Here is a 24,945-nt window from a genome sequence, read left to right as displayed (position 1 = left end):
ATGGGCTTTTATTCGTGATTCTTGGTGCAGTCGTGTGCTGCAGCACTTGTCTTTCTAGTCAATCGCTTCTCTTGCGCTCTGCACCTGAAACAAGGCTGTGCAATGGAGTTAGGCTAAAAGCACGTCTGGAAGGTAACTTGCACCCTAAAGCGATAAACATAACCTAACATCGATGAGAAGCGGCATCGATCGCCACAAACTCGAAACTGAAACTGCGGCAGCTGTATAACGAGGGGCTCTTCGAGTGCAGGATTTCCGCGACAGCGTCACCCTTTTCTTTGCTACACGAAAATTTTGTTCTAAGATGACCTAGCTCATCGTCATTCCACTACATCTCTTAATTTCACCCGAAAGACAAGAACCAGGCAAGAACCCCTTTGCCTGTTTTTTTTTTTTCGGTTTCTTGGAAGTTACAGGTTTCCCCAAACAATGCTCACATTTCTCGCGTTGAGCTTGCTTATTCCTTTGATTTTACAGCAGATGTTACACGAAAACAACGCGAAAAGCTGGGGATGGAAGGGCGAAAACCAAGAAGGCAAAAGACGCGCGACTTTCTGCATTATATAATAATTCACAGCAGACACAAAACTTCCGGGACATGTCGCCTAACTTCCGGTAGCTTCACTAGCGCCCACGTCGGAAAGCGGGAATGCTGCATCCAGCCACCCAATAGCATATATAACCCTTACACTTCTAAATACGGCTATTTTTAAACCTACTCTGTACCTACACTGAGCTACACTACGTGCAAGTTCGTGTAGGCGAGTGGAGGGCGGGGCTATATAAGGCTATGAGGTGAAGGCGCAGCGGGCCATCGATGCTGTCGCCGTCTTCTTGGAACGTGCAGGCCTCAGCATATCCCCCTCCAAAACACAGGCGATGCTTCTCAACACAAGGGTTGGCGCCCGCCCTGGCCGGACCTTCATCCACGTTGGTGGCCGTGACCTAGCCTGGAGCCGCCAAGTGAAATACCTGGGCCTGCTCATCGACGTTCGGCTCACCTGGAACCCGGCAGTAAGCCACTTCCTGGCCCAGTCCTCCAGGATCCAGGGGGCTATACGTAGCCTCCTAGCCAAGGGCAATGGCATCACCCCCAGGCTGGGACTCCAGCTATACCAAGGCATGGCCGTCCCGCAGTTCACCTACGCACTACCGCTCATCCGGCTCACTGTGAGCCAATACCTGGCCATCGAGCGGAAACAGCGGGCGGCGATACGACTATGCCTTGGACTTCCCCGCTCCTCTCCCGTGGCCGCCACCCTGGCAGAAGCAGGTTCATGGCCTCTGGAGCTGCTATCCAGGCGCACCTCTCTCCGCCACATCGAGCGCCTCCACAACGCGCCCGATGGCCGTCCCCTTGTGGACCGCCTTCTCACGAGGCCTAACTCCAAAATGGGTCAGATGGCCCAGTTCTTCGAAGACCTCGTGGGGGGACAGCCTGAGTCCTTCCCCCTCCCTCCTCGCCCGGACCTTGGACACCTCTACGAGGTCAACCTCTCTCTACCTGGCTCTCGGTCGAGGCGGGACACTCCCGCTGTGGGCTTACGTCAGGAGGTCGCTGCGGTTCTTCATGCTGAACCCCCTGGCACCGTCACTATTTTCACGGATGGCTCCGTCCTCCCAGGACCATGCTCATCTGCGGCTGCAGCCTGCACAGCCCCATCGCTCCACTTGAGCAGACAGGCCAGGCTTCCTTTTGCGGCATCGTCCACAACCGCAGAACTTGCCGCCATACACTTGGCCGCTGACATCCTAAACCAACGCCCTGGGGTCAAGGAGGCAGCCATCTACACCGACTCCAGGGCAGCCCTCCAGCTCCTCCTGAGGCCATTAAAGGGTCCTCCCATCGCCCGCAGGCTTGCTTGGCGGCTCGACGCACTGTGCTCCAGGGGAACCCGCATCCGTCTCACCTGGGTCCCGGCCCATATCGGTGTCCAGGGCAATGAAGAAGCGGACTCCCTTGCCAAATCTGCCCACTCTCCGGGTACTCCGCTCTCCAGGAACCTGTGCCCCTTGGATCTGGCAAGGAACACAGTGGACCGCCTCCTCCTCCTAGATCACCCTGATCCCAGGGTGGCAAACGGCCATCCCCCCCATCCACTCCCAACTCGAGGCATGGACTGCAAAGAGCGCAGCCTCCTACTGAGACTCAGGGTAGGCTGCGCCAACACCGGCTCCCGCCTTTTCCGCATCGGCCTCTCTGACTCCCCGGGTTGCTCCTTCTGCACTTACCCGGAAGAGACTGCTCAACACCTCCTGTGTGAATGCCCTGCCCTTGTCTCCGCAAGGACTATCATGGAGGCTGGCTACCGCTCCCTGGGCCTCCCCTGCACATCAGCGGACCACCTTCTCTTCCCCGGCTGTCATAATCCTGTCAAAGCCCTCCGGCACCTCCTCAACTTCCTGGAGGCCTCCGGCCTCTCTGGCCGCCTATAGGCCACAGGGGACTGCGTATGTCATTCGACATTATCATTGCGGCTGCGCGCCTACCCTTTCCTTTCAATCTTTTTCCCCTCCCCTCCTCTTTCTACGACACGCCGGCAGTGGGCGTGGAGGCTAGTCCTCCAGTAGACAAGCCCGTGTCTCCCTCCTTTTCATCCTTCCCAACAATCACTGAAGAAGAAGAAGAAGAAGCGCTGCACTCGTCTGCACTAGCGTCAGCCAATAGCGCGATTCCGAGCGTCGCTGTCCTCGGGAGCAGACGCCAAGTTCTGAACGTTTGGGTCGTCGTAATATATTACAAGATGAAATGAAGAAATATATACTGTAAAAATTTTTTGCATGGCGTTTATGAAGTAAAGAAAAACAGTGGAAATTTTTGTTTCCCCTCGAATGGAGCGAAACACATCAAGTTGTATCGTCTGCTCAGCGGATGCATGGAGTCCATCGCGAAATTGTTGCTAAATTTCTTGCACAGTAAGTTCATAGTTGGTTAAAGGGTCGACGACGCGTTCCTCATGCGAAATACAAAGCATCTATGCTTCTGTCGCGACCACAGGAACAGCGTTCTGCGCCGCGTCGAAACTGAAACCGGCGTTCCGCTGCATATGAGGTGAAACTTTCAATGGCTGTTTCTCGGCTCTCAGCCAGCGGCTGACCGACCGCTTTGAGAGGCCGCCGTATTGTACTGTAAGCGTAGGGTGCTTCGCACTAACATAGATTTTTCACGTGAGTCGCCCAGCGCCGATACCAACCGAACGAACGCGGCTTATCTAAACGCGAAGTAGCGTTCAGCAGACTAAAATATTACCCGCCTCGGTGGCTCAGTGGTTAGAGCGCTCGGCTATTGATCCGGAGTTCCCGGGTTCGAACCCGTCCGCGGCGGCAGCGTTTCGATGGAGGCGAAACGCAAAGGCGCCCGTGTGCTGTGCAATGTCAGTGCACGCTAAAGATTCCCAGGTGGTCGAAATTTTTCCAGAGCCCTACGCGTTCCACCAACACAAAACCCCGAGTGCGGAGCAGTGGGAGAGCCGGCTCACCAGCTGCGAGCTCGCCGCCCAAAGGGCAATGGTGCAGCACGCAAGCGAAGCAGCGCGACTCAGTGGAGCCCTGGACTAGGGGCCCCCAACTAGGGGGAAGGGAGAGGGGGAAGGGGGGGACTAGGGGGAAGTGCGTATGTAACTTTATGCTGACGACATCTGTATTTGGATTACTGGCTACCAACACAAGCGCTTAGCCCTAATAGTTCGACAGGCTCTACTTTCGGCACAAGCTTACCTTCAAGGTGTGGGGTTGTCTCTGTCAGTGGAAAAATCCGGCTTTGTTCTGTTTCCAGGTGTGGGAAGACGTTAAGCGCGGTTGAAGATAGACCTCGGTCACTCTTGCATCCGTTAATTCAACCACGCGCGTTTCCTGGGCGTCATTATTGACTCCCGTCTACAGTGGCGAAAAGCTGTAGACGCGATTGTTTCATCTATATCTTCTCGTCTCAATGTGATCCGTAGAATTGCACGTGAGCAATGGGGAAACCATCCTTCTTCAATGGTCAAACTTCATGAAGCGCTGGTGGTCAGCCGGATAATGTATCAATTACCTTTAATTTCCCCCTCGGCATCACAACTTGAACGTCTCGAAGTTGTCCATAGAAAGGGCCTAAGAAGGAAAAACAAGGATATCGCCATTCTGCCCGCGAACAAAGGAAATGTAACGGTGGTCCTTGACCGCTCCGCCTACCTCTCAAAAATGAGCGAGTTGCTCGAGGACGAAAGGACCTACTGTAAGTTGACCAAGGACCCGACTTCAAAAGTGCAGTCAAGTCTCCAAAAAATCCTTTCGGACATATTCAGTGGTCTCCCCCCTTCTCAAAAGAAGCTTTACTACAGGCTTCTTTGCACAAATGGATCGGCTCCCGCAATATATGGTTTGCCCATGATCCACAAAATTGGAACTCCGCTCAGGCCAATCGTGGATTACACAAGATCCCCACTTTTCAAGTTGTCTGGATACCTGCACAAAATTTTGGCTCCATTGGTGGGAAAGTCAGCGACGCACATCAAGAATTCGCAAGATTTCATTGAGAAGGTCAAGGACGTTACCCTGGATGAAAACGATATACTTGTGTCATTCGATGTTTGCTCATTGTTCACGAGTGTTCCGGTCGAACTTGCCGTACTCACCTGCAAAGAGGCCCTGAAGAACGATCCATCCTTCCCTGATCGTACGCCGTTGTAAGTTGGCGAGGTCACTGAACTCCTTCGCTTCTGTCTGGCTAACACGTATTTCGTTTACAACGGTACGCTGTACAAGCAGATTTTTGGTACTGCTATGGGAGCGTCAATTTCAGTGACGGCTGCCAACCTTACAATGGAAGCCATTGAAAGCAAAGCCCTGAACACATTCAAGCCACGTCCAAAGGTGTTCCTGAGGTACGTGGATGACTGTTTTTGCATTCTGAACAAGCAGAACCTACAAAGCTTCCTTGACCATCTCAATGCCATGGAGCCATCTATAAATTTTACCGTGGAAGAGGAAATGAATGGCAGCATCCCGTTTTTGGACATCAACGTCAAGCGTGCCGCGTGCCGCTTAAGTTTTAGCGTGTTCCGAAAGCCGACGCACTCCGGACGATATCTCGACTTTGAATCATCCCACCCCTTGGCTCACAAGCGATCAGTTATCTCGTCACTACTGAACCGTGCAAGAAATGTCTGCGCAGACCCGGAAAGCTTCAGCAATGAACTTAAGGTGATAAAAAGGGATCTCAAGCGAAACGGTTACCCCAGGAACCTTGTAAACAAATGTCTAAAAACTTGCAACGCACGAGGGGACAACGAGATGGAACCGCAATAACCATGAAGCGTGCTGCAGTTCCTTATGTACCTGGAGTCAGTGAAACCCTTTCCCGAATCTTCAGGAAGCACGGAGTGCACATCGCCCACGTGCCGACAAGCAAGCTACGTGCCGAACTTGTGAACGTAAAGGACCCCCTGCCACGCGCCAAATTTCCTGGTGTGGTTTACAAAGTTCCTTGCAATGACTGCACATCTGTCTATATCGGCGAAACCGGGAACTTCCAGCGACGAATGAAAGATCATCAAGGCGACGTAAGGAACCATCGCGCATCAAAGAACGCTATCGCCGAGCATGTGCAGACCACTGGCCACGAGATAGCCTGGGATGAGGCGGAGATTGTAGCCACAGAAAGGAATAATTTGAAAAGACTGCATCTAGAATCATTAGTCATCCAGACGACGAAAGATACTTTGAAAATCAAGGCTCTCTTCATCATATCTACGCAAAAAGATTAGGAACAATCCTGAAGACTATATAATCCCACCTTCTTCTTTGACAGTCTTATTGTGAACAAGGGTCCCGTACGGGACCCGAAACGTCATTTTCGTTTGTTCTTGACTTGGTCAGTGACCCAAACTTCACCCTGTTATTATGCTTCATCCTGACCAGACGGTATTCCGTCGAACGTTAGACTGTTGTTAATATAGAAGGGACGCTGCGGTGGAGCAATTGCCGGCAGATAAAGCAAGGCTAACCCCACCTGTAGCATTCAACACCTCAGCTCAACTCTAGGGGCCCAACCCTGCTTTGAAGGTCGAGTCTGCAGCGATGAAGACGAAGACCGAACGCTAAACCCTTAATGGACCAAATAAAGTTTTTCTCTTTCCCCAGAGCCCTCCACTACGGCACCTCTTTCTTCTCTCAGTTTCTCTTTTATCCCTTACCTTACGGCGCGGTTCAGGTGTCGGCCGATATGTGAGACATAGTGTTGTGCGTTTTTATCGCTGACACATTCAAAAATTTCCCCGCCTCAACCGCTGGCTCATTTGCGGTGAAACTGCACAAAGAGCTTGCGTATTATGGTAACTTTTGTATCGTAGCAAGTTTGACAACGGTACTTGCTTAGTTCAGGCGCACACGATGCAAAAACGTAAGCGTCTACGAGAGATCGGTGAGCCAAAACCCGCAGACGACGCTTTTTCGCTGAGAACCGGCAGTGGCGCCATCTGTTTTTGGCAGCAGAAAGCGTCTGCTTCAACTGAAGCGCTTACAACAATTTCGGCTTACTGAGCGGGAAAAATATCAGAACAGCTGATTTAACGAGGCTTTACCTTTCAAAGAACATTTTTTGCAACGCTCGTCTCGGCGGCCTTGTAACGCTTTCTACTGTCGAAAACAGATGGCGCAACCGCCGCCCTTTAGCGAAAAAGCGTCGTCTGCGGGTTTTGGCTCGCCGATCTCTCGTAGACGCTTACGTTTTCGCATCATGTGCGCCTGAACTAAGTAAGTACCATTGTCAAACCTGCTACGATACAAAAGTTACCATAATACGCAAGCTCTGTGTGCAGTTTCACCGCAAACGAGCCAGCGGTCGAGGCGGGGAAATTTTTGAAAGTGTGAGCGATAAAAACGCACAATACTGTATACTGCGCCCTTTCCTTTTTTTTTTTTACCATCATTTACCATCAGAAAATGGCGTTGTGCGTTTGAAACGCGCGCCTTCTTTTTTCGTCTGCTACTAGTCTACTCTTCCAAGCGTAGTTCTCGTGCTACACTACAAAAAAAAAAAAGGAGCCATGCTACACTGTCTACGCCAGTGAATGAAAAAAAATGGTCCTAATAAAACAAGTATATTTATAACACGGCCTACTATCCGTGATTTATACGTTTGCAGGAAAACCCATAACTAAGTATTTTGCTTGCGGCGTTTTTTCATGATGTTGTCAGCGCCACCTTTCGTGTCAGTAAGAACTGCGTAAGGGGTGAGGCCGATTCCTACGGTAGCTTGGCTTGCTTCGTTGTGCGAGCGAGCGAGTTCGTACTGGCCTCGTTTTGAAGTGTAACACCGGTGCGGCGTTTTGTATGCGGAAAGGTGTATGAAATTACCTGCTGCGAGTGTCCGTCGTTTCCCAGGCATGTAATCTGTGGCTCCTGCCGCCGCCCTGCAATCGACGCGTTCGTCAGCACCTAGGGAAAATTCGGCACACCACCAGGGAAATAATATCGAGGGAGCTCTCCAAGAGGGTACCAGTCACTGCTGCGCCGCCATTCTGACCTCCACCGTTGCCCCGACGTTTCTTTTGCAGGTTTTGGCGCTCCTAAGCCTAACCGGTGCCATTTAGCTGGTTAGATCGCCTCGACGTTCTGAGCTTTCGCGGAGCCGTCGGCAAGAACAGCGGGGCAAATATCGAAGGCATCGCGCCAACGTGTGCGTCCAGACTGCACGGCGAGCAGCACAACAGCGGGACGGATCGGCGACAGCCCGCCGACTGAACGACCGGGAAGCTCAGTGGTAGTGTGTATCGTGCTGTTTGTTTCTACTTTGTCTAGTGAGATGCATTTTACATTTTTGTACTCGGTGCGTTCAGTGATCACTGCTGCTTGTTCTCGTTAAGAATGGTTTTGTGTGTGCGCGCGTGTGTTATGCTTGGGAATTGTGCCTCGCCCTTGGGAAAAAATTGAGGCCGTGTCCGGCATTGTGTGCGCGCGGCTGGAGTGCTTGCGCCAGGGATGACGCACTGGCGACCTTTAATCGTTCGCGATGTGTTGCTCACATGCCGTAATTGGTGAACGTACTGCGCACCGCACAGCCTGTCCCACGATCGTGCAGTTCCGTTTCAATGCAGTGATCGTCGCCCCGCATATCAACTGTACTGCTAGGCCTACGAGTCGTCGGCGGCCCCTAAGGCCGCGTCTTCCTCCTGGCATGTGCACGTTACTCGGAAGGTGCCGCAGTACTACTAACAGTGCTTCGTGTCCTAGGGCCCGGTGTACCCGGTCCGTGCCGCTGGGTCTTTGGAGTTTTGGTGATGTGGGCCGCAGTGCTCGCCCTATTGAGTCGGTCAACCAAGATGGCGGTGTTTTGTTGTGTGTTGATTTTGTGCAGTGTCTTGCCGCTCCTGCTGAGACTCGGGGGTGAAGTGATCGCTGCGGCCGTGGTGTGTGTGCGTGAGGGATGAAAAAACAAGACAGGGACTCGCCGGGCAGAGGCAACAAGCGGTCCATGGCTCGCTACGACGACAGCCCTCGGGGGACGCCCGATCGGCGGGACCGGCGCGGCTCCAACAAGTCTCCGCCCGAGCATCGTCGCCGGGGCCGCGACGCCTCGGCGGACCGGATCCCCTCTTTCGACGACTACCGGCTCAAGGTGGACCGGAGCCCGCCGTACAGCGGCTACAAGGTGCTCTGCGCCACCAACCTGAGCCACAAGTACAGCGACCAGATGGTGCGCGACTCGCTGCAGGACGTGTTCCGGCGCTACGGCGACGTCTCGATCAAGCTGTGCCACGAGGGCGGCGAGCGCGTGGCCTACCTCTACTTCCAGTCGTACGAGGACGCCAAGGACGCGCGCCACACCAAGCAGCGGGCCAACGTCCTCGACAAGGCCGTTCAGCTGGAGCCCGTGATGCGGGTCCGCCAGCGCAGCCAGAGCCCGCCGCCGGACTACCACCACCACCACCACCACCCGCCGTCGTCGCCTGTGCCGCGGCGCATGCGGCTCGAGCACCACCGTCTGCAGCCGCCGCCACCTCCACCGCCGCCCCCTCCGCCTCCGCCGCCGCCCGCCATGGACATGCGGCCCATCGAGCGGCCTTTCCCGCCGCGCTTCCGCCGCGACGAGTCCAAGAAGGAGAAGTTCCCCAACTACCTGCACCACGTGCCGCCCGAGGACGACGACAAGGCGACGCGCACGCTCTTCGTGGGCAACCTGGAGGTGCCCATCACCGAGACGGACCTGCGGCGCATCTTCACGCGCTACGGGCTCGTCGAGGACATCGACATCAAGCGCCCGCCGCCGGGTCAGGGTAACGCGTACGCCTTCATCAAGTTTGTCAACCTGGACATGGCGCACCGCGCAAAAGTCGAGATGTCGGGCCAGTACATCGGCAAGTTCCAGTGCAAGATTGGCTATGGCAAGGCCACGCCGTCGACACGTATCTGGGTGGGCGGCCTGGGCTCCTGGACCTCCATGTCGATGCTCGAGCGAGAGTTTGACCGGTTCGGCGTCATCCGCAAGATTGAATTCGTCAAGGGCGAATCGTTCGCTTACATTCAGTACGATAGCATTGACGCAGCACAGGCAGCATGTCAGCAAATGCGCGGTGCCCCGCTGGGGGGACCCGACAAGAGGTTGCGGGTGGACTTTGCCCACCCCGACCCCGCGAGTCTGTACGCAGCATACCCTGGCACCTCCGAGCCGTTCCGCCCGCCGGCAGAGTTTGCAGACCCCAGCTGGCCAGGTAGGTACGACGACAGGCGCTGGGAAGCATCGTACGTGTCCGTGCCTCCGGCACCCGGGGGACCTGGCTGGCGGCCACGCAGCCCGCCGAGTCCCTCGAGTTCGGCGTCCATAAAACGCGAAAACGGGACAGCCCGGGGTGCGACGAGCCTGCAAGAGTTGGGACGTGGATGCACGGTTTGGCAAGGACTGCTGGTACTCAAGAGCAACGCCTTTCCCGCGCGCATGGTTCTTTGCGCCAAGGAGCCTGCCGAAGGCATGTTGGTTGAACAGACTCTCCGGATAACTCAGCGGCTGCGACTAGATGCCACCAAGTTGACAGAGGTCGAGCGGCGGCTGTCGCAAGGCGTGTGCTCCATCCTGGTGGCTCTGGGTCGTGAGACTGGAAGCCAGGAGGCCAGCCACCCCGTGCTCCAGAACCTGGTCAGTTACCTCAAGCAGAAGAAGGCGGCTGGCGTCATTTCCGTTCCAGGGGGCATAGTATATGCTTTTCCTCCATGCGACTTTGCCCTGCGGGTGTTGCACAGAGCCTGCCCCAACATCCAGGGCTTGGACGAGGACCACATTGTGGTGGTGGTGGCCCCAAACCCAGATAAATAGCTCTCTCTCTCTCTCACCCCCCCCCCTCCCGGTCACCTCCCTACTTTCTCTGCTGAGTATATAAAATAAACGCTCCCCTCTGTGGTGAATGTGTGTCCCCTGTTGTCTGTGGTGCGGCCAGTGCACTTGGCCCAGCTGGCTCTTGGGTGTGTGGTGTCTGCCCTGCCACCGCTGAAGATGCCGTCCAGGTGCTTCTTCGTTCACCACTGCTTCTGTTGTGGTCATATTTGGTTGGTTACACAATGCCTGCTGTCTTCCGTGCACCCTGCTTGCCCCGAGGTCTTGTGCACTGGTGCAGATAATCGACAGACCCCGGGCTCTGCATGTGGTGAGCCCGTGCTAGCGGCGCACGTGGCAATAGTGTGTTCTGTGCTGCTCGTGAGACACGTAAGTAGGTCCACCGGTTGGTGTGCAACAAACGACGCAGTGGCTGTGAAGAGGTCAGTGCTAGTTTTGTTCAGTGTCAGTTTTCCTTTTTTTTTCTTTTTTTTTACAAGGATGATGTCACCGGCTTGATGCAAGCACCTGCTGCAAGTCTTCGGGAAGCCCAGAGACGATGGCTTGTACGTGCCTTCGTAGCTTGGCCATGGTTTGTGGTGTTACTGGCAAGCTGCCCTTCTCACCAGACACCTGTGAAAAAAAAAAAAAAGGTTCTCAGATTTTTGCAGGCTTGCACGTAAAGCAATGGTGAGGACATGGTGCAAAAGGATGCCTTTTGCAAACAAATTTTTTTTTAATTCAGAATTTTGTTAGATATAAAAAAGAATGAAATAAATGCAGCTTCACACGAGTTGGAATATCATTATGCAAGATCTTAGCTTTGCAATACTGTAACATGAAAACAAAGAGCAGTCACTGTGTAACTTCATAAGTTTCAGCAAAGGAACCTTAGCTACACCAGTTTTTGCCATGCAAATATGCTGTTGGGCTTATATATCACTACACTGCCATTGGCATGTCATTTTGCACTAAATATTAAATGTTTCAAGAACGTTTCGCTTAGTACTTGTACGCCATTTTCTTTTGCCCTTGCTCGGATTTTGGTAGCCGAGAGTAATGACTATGGCATTCTACTCGTGGAATTAAGCCTAGTAAACTAGGTAAGAAGTGGATGCAACGTGACTGTGTGCTTTCATTTTAATGTATGGCTGCTTTCTATAACTGCTTGCCAATTCCCTGCATCCCTGGGTGATTTCTGCTGAGTGGGCCTGTAACGGTATCGCCTTGCTCATGAATGCTAAATGCTGAAGCACGCCCGGGAAGCTTTTCCCTTGCACATAGGACACTGTGTTGCTACTTCTGCACAGCTTCCATGCTCCAGTACTTTGTGTTCAGCCACCTGGGGACTGTAACCAGCCTCTTTATGCCTCATGGGTCCATGCACTGTTATGGGGCCACAGAAGTTGTGAAACTCGACTGTCGGGTCACTTTGCTCCTTCATATGGCCTGTATCTTCGCTGTCTGCATCTTTTTATGCCTCGGACACTTGGCAGCTGCAGTGTTTAATACAGGTACCACCTGGGAGGGTAGTACCTGGTTCCTTTGATAACGTTAGTGATAATAAGCAGGAAAATTGTACACACTGTACACAGGAATTACACATGCAACACCCCTAGTGAATTCCTGCAACTGCACCTGGTGAGGAGACTGCTCTGCTGGCCAAAATTGGTTTGTTAATTTTCATGCAACACTATTTCATTGTCAGTGGGCAAGTACAAGGAAAGCAGTACAGCGAGCAAAACCAAGACTGAGAAGAGTCTCGCTATTAAAATAGCACGAAACTCACAAAGAAAGACTACACAAGCACCATTTCTTTTGCTTCGCATTCTGTGCACTCTGGCCATGTGTAGCTGTTGTATGCAGCAAGTTCAGAACCGCAAGCTTTCAACAGCAGTCATATTCGGAACTGGTGTCTCTGGCCAGAAAGCACCAGCAAACACACACCATGTAACTTTCCTCTGGTTGGGGACTATGAATATGGGAGGATATCGGGAATTTCATTTGGGATTTTCTGCAAAGCAGCCACCTTTCTACTCAGAAAAAAACTTATTCTATTCCTGAAGAATGATATATTCATCTAGCATACTGCCTTGATTGGTTTGATATATCTTTGCGGCATCCCTGTAAGGAACCTCAAGTAGTGGAAATTAATCCGGAGCCCTCCAATACTATGGCTCTTGTAGCCAATATCCAGCTTAGGGGTTAAGACTCCATACGCTACAGCGTGTGTCTGAATTGATGTGCAGCTCTAGGGCACCACCACTATGTGAGGCACCATGATCGAACGAAGGCCAGCAAGCTGCCATCCTCTTGTGAGAGAAAAACCATTCCACATATTTAAAGTGTTCGGAGCATTGTGAAGAAAGCACCAAGCTGAGTATAGTACAGCAGTACACATAGAAGTTCAGCACTTTTATAGTGCTTTAGCAAGACTTGTATTGAATGGTGCCATTCTTCCAAAAAGAAAGCTGTGACCCCGAAGTGACATGGTGCAGTCGCACTAAGCAGTGTAGAAGGCTCTCTTCCCCCCCTCCCCGTAGCGTTACACATAAGTCTCATAGACAGTAGGCAAGGACCAAAACTTCAATTTCTTTTTCAATTTTTGGTCTGTGTGTGTGGCTTGCTGTTAATGGACCAAGAAAGAAACGTGTACATAAGAGGGCTCCTATTATGCCCACTGATTGCTGTTAGTGGCCTCATTCATGACGCCCCTATCTCCCAAGGAACCGCATGCTCAGGAAGCAGACTTTTTCATTACGGCTATGAAACTCGCAATTGATGTCTATAATGAATATGAAATAGTTACTAAGTACTGGACGAGGTGCAGTGATGCTTGCTACAGCATGTATTCATCAATAATTGTTTTTCATGTCATGTGCAACAATTGCTCAAGCAGGTAACTAACAGCACCTCCAAGTCTGTGAGCCACACAAATTTGTGGTCTGAAAGTTATGTGGTGAAAACTGTACACGGAAAATGCAAAAACGGAAGTACTAGGTCAAACTAAAGCAGAGATGCAAGCAGAGGTATGATGATAGGAGCAAGAAAATAGCAAATAGACCAGCCTTTCAAGTGGTTGCTGCTGTTCAGCAGAAACTTCACAGTAAGGTACAGTATTTGTATATTTTCGAGAAACGCCCCTCATTATGCCAGAATGCCATATGAGAACCCATATATGCACTGCAAATGGGAGAATCTTCAAACTGCTCTTTGGTCCCTACACTGAAGCTATTACTAAACAGCAGCACTGATGCAAACTGCCAATGCCAGTTGCAAGGACGAAACCAACCACCATATAAAAGGATAGAGGACTAGACAGATCAGTCAGTGCTGCATTTGTTGCTAAGTGGTGCTCAGGATGAGAAGCAACCAGGTCCAAAAGAGAGCACTGAATGACTGGTGTGAATGTGTGGCACCTCCTATCCTTTATTATAGCAAATGGTTAAATGCTCGCTCCCAATGTCCCCGGTGAGTGTGGTTAGGGGGGAGTTATCTGTGCTTCCTGCATGGACCAACTCTCCGCACTTTCACAGAATAGTGCAAATCAGACTTTCAGGCTTTTCAGGCCGTGCTGTCATTCATTTGAAATCCCTCTGCTCTCACGATGTACGCAATTCATTTCTTGCTCCTCTAAACAACGAGCCACTGACCAAAAATCTTAATGTGGTTCGTAAGCCTGTTATCTCTTCCAGTCTATTAGACCTTGGTGTTTGATAAAGCATGGAGATATATTCAATCCCTCTTACAAAAGGCTCATTGTGCAACTCCATACACTTGCAAGCCTACTCTCTGCAGTTTCCCCCTTACTGTGCAGTGTGGCAGACTGGAGGAACATGCCTCCAGATGATGATGATCTAACCTATCCATTCTTGTGACTTGTACAATACACAGCTCAAGGTAATTACTATATCTTGACTTGAAAGGCATTTTAAAATTCTTACAACATGACAAAATGGGTTCCAGTAGAATGGTATTAACACGAGCCAGGAACCGGACCATACCACGGTACGCCTAACCCACTAGGCAGCATGGGCGGGGACATTTTTTTTTTTTTGTCCTGACACAGCAGTTTTCTTCAATGGCATTTGCCCTGGAGGACTACAACCCTACTTGCACACCAAATTATCATCATCAGCCTGACTACACCCACTGCAGGGCAAAGGCCTCTCTTATGTCTCTCCAATTAACCCTGTCCTTGGCCGGCTGCATCCAACCTATGCCTGCAACCTTCTTAATCTCATCCGCCCACCTAACCTTCTGCCGCCCCCTGCTACGCTTACTTTCTCTTCGAATCCACTCCGTTACCCTTAAGGACCAGCGGTTATCTTGCCTTCGCATTACATGCCCTGTCCAAGCCCATTTCTTCCTCTTGACTTCGACTAGGATATCATTAACCTTCGTTTGTCCCCTCACCCACTCTGCCCGCTTCCGGTCATTACACCTACCATTTTTCTTTCCATGGCTCGCTGTGTTGTCCTTAACTTAAGGTGAACCCTTTTCGTTAGCCTCCATGTTTCTGCCCCGTAGGTAAGTACCGGTAAGATACAGCTGTAGTACACTTTTCTCTTGAGGGAAATTGGTAAACTGCCATTCATGATCTGAGAGAACCTGGCATATGCACTCCACCCCATTCTTATCCTTCTAGTTATCTCCCTCTCATGATCCGGATCAGCTGTCACTACCTGCCCCAAGTAGACGTATTCCGGCACACTTTCTAGGCTCTCGCTGCCAATTGTGAACTGTTGTTCCCTTGCTAGGGTGTTGAACATTACCTTGGTTTTCTGCATGTTAATTTTTAGACCCATCGACCTGCTCTGCCTGTCTAACTCATTGATCATGATTTGCAGTTCACCTCCTGAGTGACTCAGCAAGGCAATGTCATCAGCAAATCGCAGATTATTTAGGTATTCTCCATTTATTCTTATTCCCAACTGTTCCCAATTCAGGCCTCGAAATACCTCCTGTAAACATGCGGTGAACAGCATTGGCGAGATCGTGTCTCCTTGCCTGACGCTCTTCCTTATTGGAATTTTATTGCTGACTTTATGGAGCACTATGGTAGCTGTGCAGTTGCTATATATATCTTCCAGTATTTTGACATAAGGCTCTTCTACACCCTGATTACGCGATGCTTGAATGACTGCTGAGGTTTCCACTAAGTCGAATGCTTTCTCGTAATCAATGAAGGCTATATATAGAGGTTGGTTATATTCTGCGCATTTCTCTATCACCTGATTGACAGTGTGAATATGATCTATTGTGGAATATCCTTTACGAAAGCTTGCCTGATCATTTGGTTGATTAAAGTCTAAGGTTGCCCTGACTTTATTAGCAATTAGCTTAGTAAATACCTTGTAGGCAACGAACAGCAAGCTGATCGCTCCCTGGTGTCTCCTTTCTTATGGACTAAGATAATGTTTGCATTCTTCCAAACTTCTGGTACGGTCGAGGTCGTAAGGCATTGCGTATACAGGGTGCCTAGTTTTTCTAGCACGATCTCCCCTCCATGCTTCAGCATATCTGCTGTTACCTGATCCTAACCCCATCTGCTTTCCCCCTTTCCATTGCTCCAAATTCTCACAAGTTGCCAAAGGATCCATGCATGCTAGCACTGCACATGACACACAACAAATCGAGCAGCTATCAAGTTGTCAATTACAGTCGTCCACAGACCACACTAATACTTTTCAGAATCCTGAAACAAACTGTGCCAATGGAATAGTTCTCTTCTATGAGTGGTGCCTAAACAGGGCAGTTATACCTTCTATTTAGTGGAATTTACCCACACTGTGAGCCCTGAATTTTCAAGGAGGAAGCAGAGAGCCAAGAGTGCCACCCTTCAAAATTATTTCCCGACACATTTTCTAGCCTCGGAACCATAACTCCAGCACAAGGGACCAGTTGCAAAAAACCACTCAAAATCTTGCCACCAAGTGCAATTGGTGGTTTTGCATCTAATGGCATGTTTCCACTCCTTTCATTTCCATACCAAATGATGCTGTTAGTAAACTTTGCTACTTTACACCCTCACAATACTCTCTGCAAGACAAAGCAAACACCACCATTTCTGCTCTACTTTTACACCTACAAGCTTCTCTCACAACATGGCTTTGGTTTCTGCAGCTCCATTCTGAGGCCAGAAGCCACCTTTCAGAATCAACGCAATAGTTCAGATTGCAGATGTTTAAGCAGGTCAATAGCCATTGCACATGCTATTAATTTGTTCAACACAGCCAATATTCTGACATATGCTTCATGATTTAGTCTAACTGATTGCGTAACAAAGTACAGAACTGCACTGGTAAAAGACTGACATGATTCAAAGAAAGCGAGAGAAAATGTGCCACGATTTGTACAAAAAAAAAAAAATGAAACCTTTCTGCTCGGAGACAAATGAACACTATAAATATCTTTTCGCTACAACCCTCAACTGGACACAGCACATTTTGTTGTACGATTAGTTTTGTACTACATTATGGTGGCGGCTTCTAGCAGCATTCAATGAACAAGATGAGAATGAAGCTGAGGACATCAACTTTGCGACAAAGTCATCAGCATATTCTATTTTTGTAGGTCTTTTATTATTTATTCTTTTTGTTGAAACTTGCTTTCATTGAAAGTTGCACTGTGCACCCTGTATAAAGGAGAGGGTGTTAAGATGCAAAACTATTTGTTCTGATCGCACCATCAGAACTGATGCTCACCTGGTTTTGGTTTTGGGGGAAAGGAAATGGCGCAGTATCTGTCTCATATATGGTTGGACACCTGAACCCCACCGTAAGGGAAGGGATAAAGGAGGGAGTGAAAGAAGAAAGGAAGAAAAAGGTGCCGTACTGGAAGGTACTGGAAGGCTCGTGAATAATTTCGACCACCTGGGGATCTTTAACGTGCACTGACATCGCACAGCACACAGGCGCCTTAGCGTTTTGCCTCCATAAAAACGCAGCCGCCGCAGTTGGGTTCAAAGCCAGGAACTCAGGATCAGTAGCCGAGCACCCTAACCACTGAGCCACCGCGGCGGGTGATGCTCACCTGTGGTTCACGATTTATGACACGATGGTGGCCCAGACAGAAAATATTGTTATGGCATGCTAACCATGCACTTACCAGTTTGTCCTTTAGCCTGAGGACCAGGTCAACAACTTCAACCTCCTCCTTATCCCTTGTCCAAAGCAGCAAATCCTGTGCAGAAAAATGTGGGACCTTCTATGTCTGCATTACAAAAATTCCATGCAGCCACCTCAAGAGTTTTTAGTACTCGGCATACTTTTACATATCTGGCCTGCAAAGGAATCAAGTCAGTTACCAGCACAGCAAGCTACAGCCCCCCTGGCTGTAGCCCCCTGGCAGCATGGCCCCTGGAGTAGTCCCAACTGGCATGCTAGACATATCAGTGCTCTGAACAGGCAGTGGGCGTCTGCTGCAACACTTGCAGGGCAACTGGAGTAAAGGATCAGCCGACAGACCCTGTCACGCACAACGCAGCCTTCAACACTAGCTTAAAATAAAAGGCAAGGAATCTTTCTTGCGCGGGTCGCAGCACACAAACTTTGTCTGTCCCAATATGCTTAACACAATCCCCTCAAGGTAGAGTTAATATTTAAAAGGGAATATCCACCTCTGCACAGCTGTGTGGATACAGAGGAAAGCTATGCAGCTGAGCATCCTGGTTAGCTCAGTTGGCAGAGCTACTGCCTAGTATGGCAGTGGTCCCGGGTTCAAGTCCCGGACCAGGACACATTGATATTCAACCAAGATTTGAGAAAACTGCACAGTTTGGCTTTGTAGCCACAACGGCGTGCTCCGGTGGGTGTCGATGCCAACTGTTCCCTTATGCAAATTTTATGACCTTGAGAAAGAAGTGCTTGCATACGTTATTGTGCTCCATGCTTTTCACCATCAGCCCGAAAAACTGTTTAATTTGTGCAGTGGGTTTTTTACGAGAGCGAGTTGACGGGCTAGTTGGTATTGCATGGTTTAGGAACAGCGCTAAAAACAGGACAGAAGTCAAACATGGAAGCACAGGGACGGGCGCTTTTTACTGTTCACATTAAAAAAATATGTTGCCCCTTAATGTAATCGTATAATTAAAAATTTTCAACCGCCACACATTTGTGTCCTTTGTCTGTTCCAGGTGTTTATTCTTGTTTTATTTATGCGGCATAACTTTTTTAGCTGTGTAGCTGCTAATGATTACTCACAAATGAAATGTCAGCTAGAGTACCTCACCTATAGCAACATACATTTCTAGCGACAAAGTCTGGGGATCATGCAGTTACAGTTATTCAAATATTTACAACCATGTATCGAAAAGAAAAGGAATGCCACAGGTTGGGTAAGGCATCTATCATGCACAAGGCTATTTCTCACTGCAAGCAACATAGCTTGGCTTGCATCTATACAGTCGTAGCTCAACAGCGCAATCAAAGTGAGTTGAATCACTCACAGCATCTGAAATGGCTTCGGCATGCAAAGCTTGCAGTTTCTGAGAGGCTTCTTTCCGCCGTCCCTGGTACCATCCAATGAAGTTGCTGCTCTTGAAAAACCTCCTGCACAATAGCATTTAAACATACTTGTGATCGCAAAACTTGTTGCCCATTAGCATGTCAACAGTGGCAAGGAAATAGAATTCGGGATCAAATCTGTGTCTTCCAGCTCTTTTAAAAACTCTAAAAACAAATGTTGTGTGCCTGCTGTGTAGGCTCAATTGAAATTGAATTTCATCTGAAATTTAACTGCAGTTCCAAACAAGATTCAGCAACCAGTGAAGCCTTCATAGTTCTGTCTGTAAACCGAATGGTTCCACTCTGTTCTGTGCACATCTCTATGTTCCCCTCCAACAACAATCTAATAAAGGTCCAATTTAGCTGTCAATCATCACTGCTTAATAGCAGCTGCATAATGCCACTTCACACTTTGAAGACTGGAGCACTATTTCCTTTATGTGGTCCCGCTGTCTAACACTAAATAACGCTACTGATGTGCAAGATCCAGCAGAGCGCATTGCAATATAAGATAGCTAAGTGGTACTTCTGGGGAAGATGTAAAACGTCGGTCATCAAATAGCACTTCAAAAATAAAGTGCACGATGTACTTGCCTGTAGAGTGCTGCCCAGTCACCCTTGATGCCTGTGGTCAACTGGGGACCAGCCGTATCTAGGCTCCGGAGGAAGTCATCTTGTTTGAACGGTTTCAATGAAGGTGTGCCCTGGAGACAGGGAGGCAGGCGAAACTTTTAGATGAGACTCTAGGCTTAGCATTGTATCTCACAATTGGCGAGGATGAGCACAGCACAGTGGGCTTTATGGGCATACCATGTATGGAAACAAGTGCCTGCAAGGCTAAAAGGCATGACTTAAACCAGTCAGGTGAAGGGCACAGCACCAATTACCTGCCTTGACAATGACACAACTCAACGATTCCTCCTGTATGCTGAGCAAGAATCGCAAGTGTTGGGTAGTTTCAGTCCTAAATTTTTGCTGCTCTCATTCAACCACAAATCCAATTTGCAAAACAATGGGATCATAAAATGTGCAATTCTGTACCTTGTATGGAGAGATGTTCCTCTGAAGAGGCATGAGACTGGCCATGTAACGTTCCTGCAGGAGATGAATTTGATTTTTCATCAGTCTTTGTCAGTGTTTCAGGGTTAAAGAGGCACGAAAAAAACAAAAAGGAAGGGGATGAACAAGACGGATGACACAGCCGCCGATTACCAAGCAACACGCCACCTTCTAAGCATGCGACCAGGGTGTCATCAGGCAGGACAAAAAAAAAAAGAAAGAAAAGGAACATGGCAACACAAAATAGTGATGTATACAGAGTAAAATAGACTGCACAAAAAGAAAGACTGGTACAAACATAGCATCAGAAAAAGAAAACATGGTCATTCAGTGTGTTTTTAAATCAACAAGGGTCCTCCTAACAAACCCAGTTCCTTGCCACGAAGTCCTATAGACAATGTGCCCATGCAACTGTACCCAGCTTTCTTTGTGTACTAGGTATCGATAATTTTCCTTTCCAATCTGTCTGTGACTTTACCGATAAATTTGGTTCTTTCTAAGCAGGGTTTACAATCGGAATCACATGCCTTGCGATGGTGTGGTGGCGTTTCGAGTTATTCTTCAAGTAGTGCTTGCACCTGTGTGCTCTCTCATTAAGACATCGACCAGTTCGGCCAACATAGACACAACCACATGTGAGCGAGGTATCATATATCACCTCAGATTGGCAGTCAGTAAGCCACTTTTCATGCTTCGCTGTACATTTCCGCGGTCACATCATCATCATGGAGCAAATCTTTGCAAGTTTCTATGGCACTGAAAAGATAGCATTCACACCGTAGCGACCACCAACTTTCTTTATGGCATGCACAGGATAACTGCAACAGGCCCCTTGTCTTTTTTCTGGCTAGGTACCTCCTCATTGCAAGTGTGTTACACCTTTTGAAGCATGGATTTGCGAACAAAAGTTATCAGGAGGCAGGAATAGCCAGTGCTTGTCAAACACTGCACTTGTTTATCAAAGCTGACCTGGTTTGAAGGTTATGGGAAAGTAGCACAAGCTCATAACCAGAATGCTCCATGTGGCTAATTCAGAACAGGCATTGCTGAATGGCATGACACTTTTCTTGGATCAAGGGTTGTAACCCAACAACCATGTTTGTTATTGGAAAAAAAAAACTGAATATCAAGGAATGGGAATTTGCCCTTTTGAGGCAAAATCCGCAAGACCTTCTGCGAGTGGGCGCGGTGCATCGACTGTGGGCATGTCGCCTAGCAGGCCCTTCTTCTGCCTTGTGCAGGTTCTCGTGCTTTTCCTTACTGGATCGCCAGGCAACTTCGACGCACAAGCTATCGATACGTGTCTGGCATCCGTTACCGCTGATGACGCACCGTTACCTGCTCACCAACTTCATGACTGGAGCGCTACCGCCGAACTACCACGTGACATCTACAGATCGTGCTTTAAAAGACATCTCGCAAGAATTCCTCTTCAGTGGGTGCGGCGCATCGACTGTGGGCATGTCGCCTAACAGGCCCTTCTTCTGCCTTGTGCAGGTTTGTGGCTATTACTCTAGCATTAGGACTTGTTCCTTTTGGTTTTGGCGTGCTCACAAAAGTGCTTAGAAATTGCCTCTGATGTATATCTTGTGTGCGGATTGTTACTCTGTGGCAATATCGAGTTGAATCCTCGCCCTGATAAACCTAACACTCGCGAATTATTGGAGCAGTTGGTGCAAGGTCAGGACAAACTAACATCTGAAATAACAGCCCTTAGCGATCAGCAGGCTAATCTTCAAAAAACAGTCAATGACCTGTGCTCTAAACTTTTGGAATTTGAACAACATAAAAATCGAATAGACACCCTTGAACAAACTGTGCGTTCTCTTCAGAACAAGATTGATGATTTAGAAGATAGAAGTAGACGGTCAAATCTGCTAGTGTTCGGAGTAAAAGAACCCGATGAAATCGACGATGATCTTAAGCAAAAAGTACTTCAAGGTATTTTTTCCGAAAAACTTGGGAGTCTCGTGTTCTTCTGTAGGAAGAATCCACAGGATTGGCAAGCCAGGGAAAACAAGACCTGTCATTATCTTTTTCCAGGACTTTAATGAAAAGCAGAAAGTTTTGAAGAATGCTTTCAAACTTAAAGGGACACTGAGGAGAACCCTATCAAATTTTTTTTGTTAGCAAAATCTGATAGTTTGGCGTTTCATGGCTTTGTTGCCGCTTGTCCGATAGCGAAAGATGCATTTATTTCAAAGAAATTTGGATTCGAAGTTGAAAATGTTTTTCCCGCCGCTCCGATTCAAACCCGAGACCTCTTATGACGTCACGGAGAACTCTAGCGGTGCAGTCTAGCAGCTGTCGAAATGAAAGCTACTGCCGCCGCACGTTGAAGGCATCTATCGGGGGTCGCTACCGTCGCTCTGTTTACGTTTGCACCGTCGTCTTGCCAGCGTTGCAATGGATCCCGTTCCTGAACCCGACGACGTAGTTCTCGCAAAATCTCCGGCCTGCATTTCAGCAACCTCAGCCCCACAGAGCGTGCGATGCTTTTGAGGGAGCACGGTTAGGTTAGGCGCCGGCGGGTCGTTTCCCCCTTCCTCAATGATCAGCCGTTGCAAACTAAATATCATAACCCCAGTGCGGGGAGTCTCGAGGCGCTAGGACAAGGTCGGCGCCTTGCGCCCATCGGAAGCTGGCCAGGGCTTTGGGGCCAACGGATTGTGATTCCTTGACCGGCGCGGTTGCACAGGGCAGCAGGCAGCGTCGAGGTTTCCCACGGTTGCAAGGGCCAAGTTATTTATTTTTTTGCCACAAAAAACGGATGGGTGCTCAAGTGCGGTCGCATTTAAAGTTGGCGGCTTAAAACTAAAGCCGGCGCACAACGCTTCAACGGCTTCAGCTAGATCCAACGGGTCCACTGGATCGGGCTCTCTCGCCCACTTGCATGTACCTTCAGATATGTACTGTGAATGGATTAAATTAGCCGAGAGCTCGAAAAGAACAGCTCTGCCCAACTGCCGAAGCTATTGAATTACGTCACAACGCGCACCTCGACGCGGAGCCAAATCAGTCTGGCCGGGCCGGCGGCGGCTGGCGCACTCTGTGCGAAATAGAGGCATGGTCCAAGTCTCCCCGCCAGTGCGGTCAGAGTGCGCCGAACCCGCCGAACACGTCGGCGGTCAGGCGCAGTTGGAGTATAGAGGGTCTCGCTTTGGCCGACATCACGTCGCCGTGCAGCGTGCGCGCGTGTTACGCCGGAGCATAAACGCGCCTTAACAGAGCCTGCGCTTAACCGCTAACCAATGTATTCACTGGCGGCATCTATGGGAGCCACTGAAACCCCCCGCCCACTCACTGAATAAAAAAAAAATCCTGTGCCGAAATTCGAAATTGAACCAGGGCCTTTGGCGTTTGAGGCGGAGACGCTACCACTCCGCCACGACGGCTGAAGTTGCAATTACCAATAAAGGCGCATCTAGTGAATGCACTCTTCCGATGCAGAAATCTCTGCGCTTTCGCTACATACATCCTGGCCTAACAGAGCTAGGCCATCAGCAATTTTTCTGAACTGCCTTGTACTTTGTCTCCCGTCCCTAATAAACGATTTCTGTTAAGTAGTTTGAAGTGGACTGGCACAGCCGGGAATGTTTCGACCATGGCGATCATCTGACAAGCCTTAACAGGCTCCTTTAAAGGTTAACTAGCACTTGAAGCGGCACTTGGAGTTGCTCTGCTGTTCGGCACTTGTAAATCGAGGCGCGTCAAAAACAAAACCACGGGGCACGCAAAGCTCATAGACGCGAAGCGCCTTAACAAATCGAAACTCTCCTGGCCGTCTGTGGCGCAGCCAAGCATTGGTTTTCTTTGCTTCCAACATTCAGGTTGTCTTTTGTCTGCCTTCCTTGTGTGATAAAAGTGCACAATCGGTTTTAAAAGAAAACTTACTTCAATATTGAACCGCGCAATCTTACTTTGTCAGCCTCAGAGATGCGCAGTATTATGTAGGAAGGAAAATTCCTCCAAGGTGGCGTCTCTTGTCCTACGACGTCACCACGCTTGTACTTGCGAGTTTTGCCTGTGGCGGCGATATCTGTATTTTGGTTCTTGCTATTTTCTACCTTACTAGAGCTTTGTTTTCAGTAAGAGCGGAGTTTTTGTGATCAGGAGCTGGTATCCTATCGATACAAGCCAACTTCAATTTCTCCTCAGTGTCCCTTTAAAGGTGAAGACATATCCCTGCAAAGTTTGGTTTGGTTTTGTTTATGGGGGTTTAACGTCCCAAAGCGACTCAGGCTATGAGAGAGGCCGCAGAGAAGGGCTCCGGGAATTTCGACCACCTGGGGTTCTTTAACGTGCACTGACATCGCACAGTACACGGGCTTCTAGAATTTCGCCTCCATCGAAATTCGACCACCGCGGCCGGGATCGAACCCGCGTCTTTCGGGTCAGCAGCTGAGCACCATAACCACTCAGCCACCACGGCGGCATATCCCTGCAAAGTGATTACTCCCGCAACAACACACTCAGAAAATGCAAGCTCTTGTGGGAAAGTGCTAAACAAGAGAAAAAGGAAGGCAAAAAAGCAATTCTATTGAACAATAAGCTGCTCATGGATGGAATACTGTATGCATGGGATGATGCCAAGAATGCACGAGTGAAGCTGCCAGGTCAGGCTTCCAAGCAGCAGGCTGGCAGGCTAGACCACCAGGGCGCCTCACAAACTCCTTGACTTGCGGCTCCCAGTGACCAAAAACTCAGACTAATAAACATCAATGCACATAGTGTCCTAAACAAAACAGAAAAATCTTGAGGCTATATTAGTTGAATATGATCCACATATTGCTGTAATTACGGAAACCTGGCTACGAGACGACACTGATGACACAGACGTTTTCCCTCCTGGCTATCAAGTATTTTGTTGTGGCAGGCGTTCACGTGGGGGTGGGGTAGTGGTTCTTGTAAAGTGTGGCTGTTGCGCTATCAACCTAAAGGAAATTGCTGGCTATGAAAGGATGTCTTTAAAAGCAATCTGCTGCGGCCTGTCCTACCTAGTTTTTGCAGCTTATCGACCTCCAGATTCACCAGTACTATTCCTAAATGACCTTGCTGATCATATGTCCAAATTCAAGGGTGACAGAATCA

The 24,945-nt window shown here is 49.4% G+C and overlaps 3 protein-coding genes and 1 non-coding gene across 5 annotated transcripts in view; 3 read left to right on the top strand and 1 right to left on the bottom strand.

Annotated features, from left to right (window-relative positions):
• Nucleotides 1–879: 879 nt before the first annotated feature.
• LOC144096934 (uncharacterized) lies at nt 880–2,436 on the top strand. Its single transcript, XM_077629743.1, has 2 exons — nt 880–2,113; nt 2,240–2,436. Exons 1-2 carry the CDS (start codon nt 880–882, stop codon nt 2,434–2,436), a joined length of 1,431 nt encoding a protein of 476 aa, XP_077485869.1.
• A 4,791-nt stretch (nt 2,437–7,227) lies between these two features.
• On the top strand, nt 7,228–10,380 carry nito (RNA-binding protein spenito). Of its 2 annotated transcripts, none has more exons than XM_077631015.1 (2): nt 7,228–7,747; nt 8,339–10,380. In XM_077631015.1, the coding sequence occupies exon 2, from the start codon at nt 8,408–8,410 to the stop codon at nt 10,289–10,291; it is 1,884 nt and encodes a 627-aa protein (XP_077487141.1). In that variant the 5' UTR covers nt 7,228–7,747; nt 8,339–8,407; the 3' UTR covers nt 10,292–10,380. The 2 variants fall into 2 exon arrangements, with proteins under 2 accessions (XP_077487141.1, XP_077487142.1); XM_077631016.1 differs by having other exon boundaries at nt 7,605–7,744.
• Nucleotides 10,381–10,739: 359 nt separating this feature from the next.
• LOC144098407 (protein DENND6B) overlaps nt 10,740–24,945 on the bottom strand; it is a 45,038-nt gene continuing 30,832 nt past the window's right edge. The window contains exons 12-16 of the mRNA XM_077631017.1: nt 19,837–19,890; nt 19,390–19,499; nt 18,738–18,840; nt 17,399–17,473; nt 10,740–10,921 (exon numbers count right to left, since the gene is read on the bottom strand). Coding sequence (XP_077487143.1) covers nt 10,796–10,921; nt 17,399–17,473; nt 18,738–18,840; nt 19,390–19,499; nt 19,837–19,890 — 468 coding nt within the window. The 3' untranslated portion in view covers nt 10,740–10,795. The remainder of the gene's footprint in view (nt 10,922–17,398; nt 17,474–18,737; nt 18,841–19,389; nt 19,500–19,836; nt 19,891–24,945) is intronic.
• Nucleotides 17,956–18,028, top strand: TRNAT-AGU (transfer RNA threonine (anticodon AGU)). The gene has a single exon. It is a non-coding gene; the product is annotated as a tRNA-Thr (tRNA).

The sequence above is a fragment of the Amblyomma americanum genome, chromosome 7 (assembly GCF_052857255.1).
Source record: "Amblyomma americanum isolate KBUSLIRL-KWMA chromosome 7, ASM5285725v1, whole genome shotgun sequence".
Lineage (NCBI taxonomy): Eukaryota > Metazoa > Arthropoda > Arachnida > Ixodida > Ixodidae > Amblyomma > Amblyomma americanum.
Note: the sequence above shows the minus strand (reverse complement) of the source record. Positions and strands in the feature narration are given on the sequence as shown.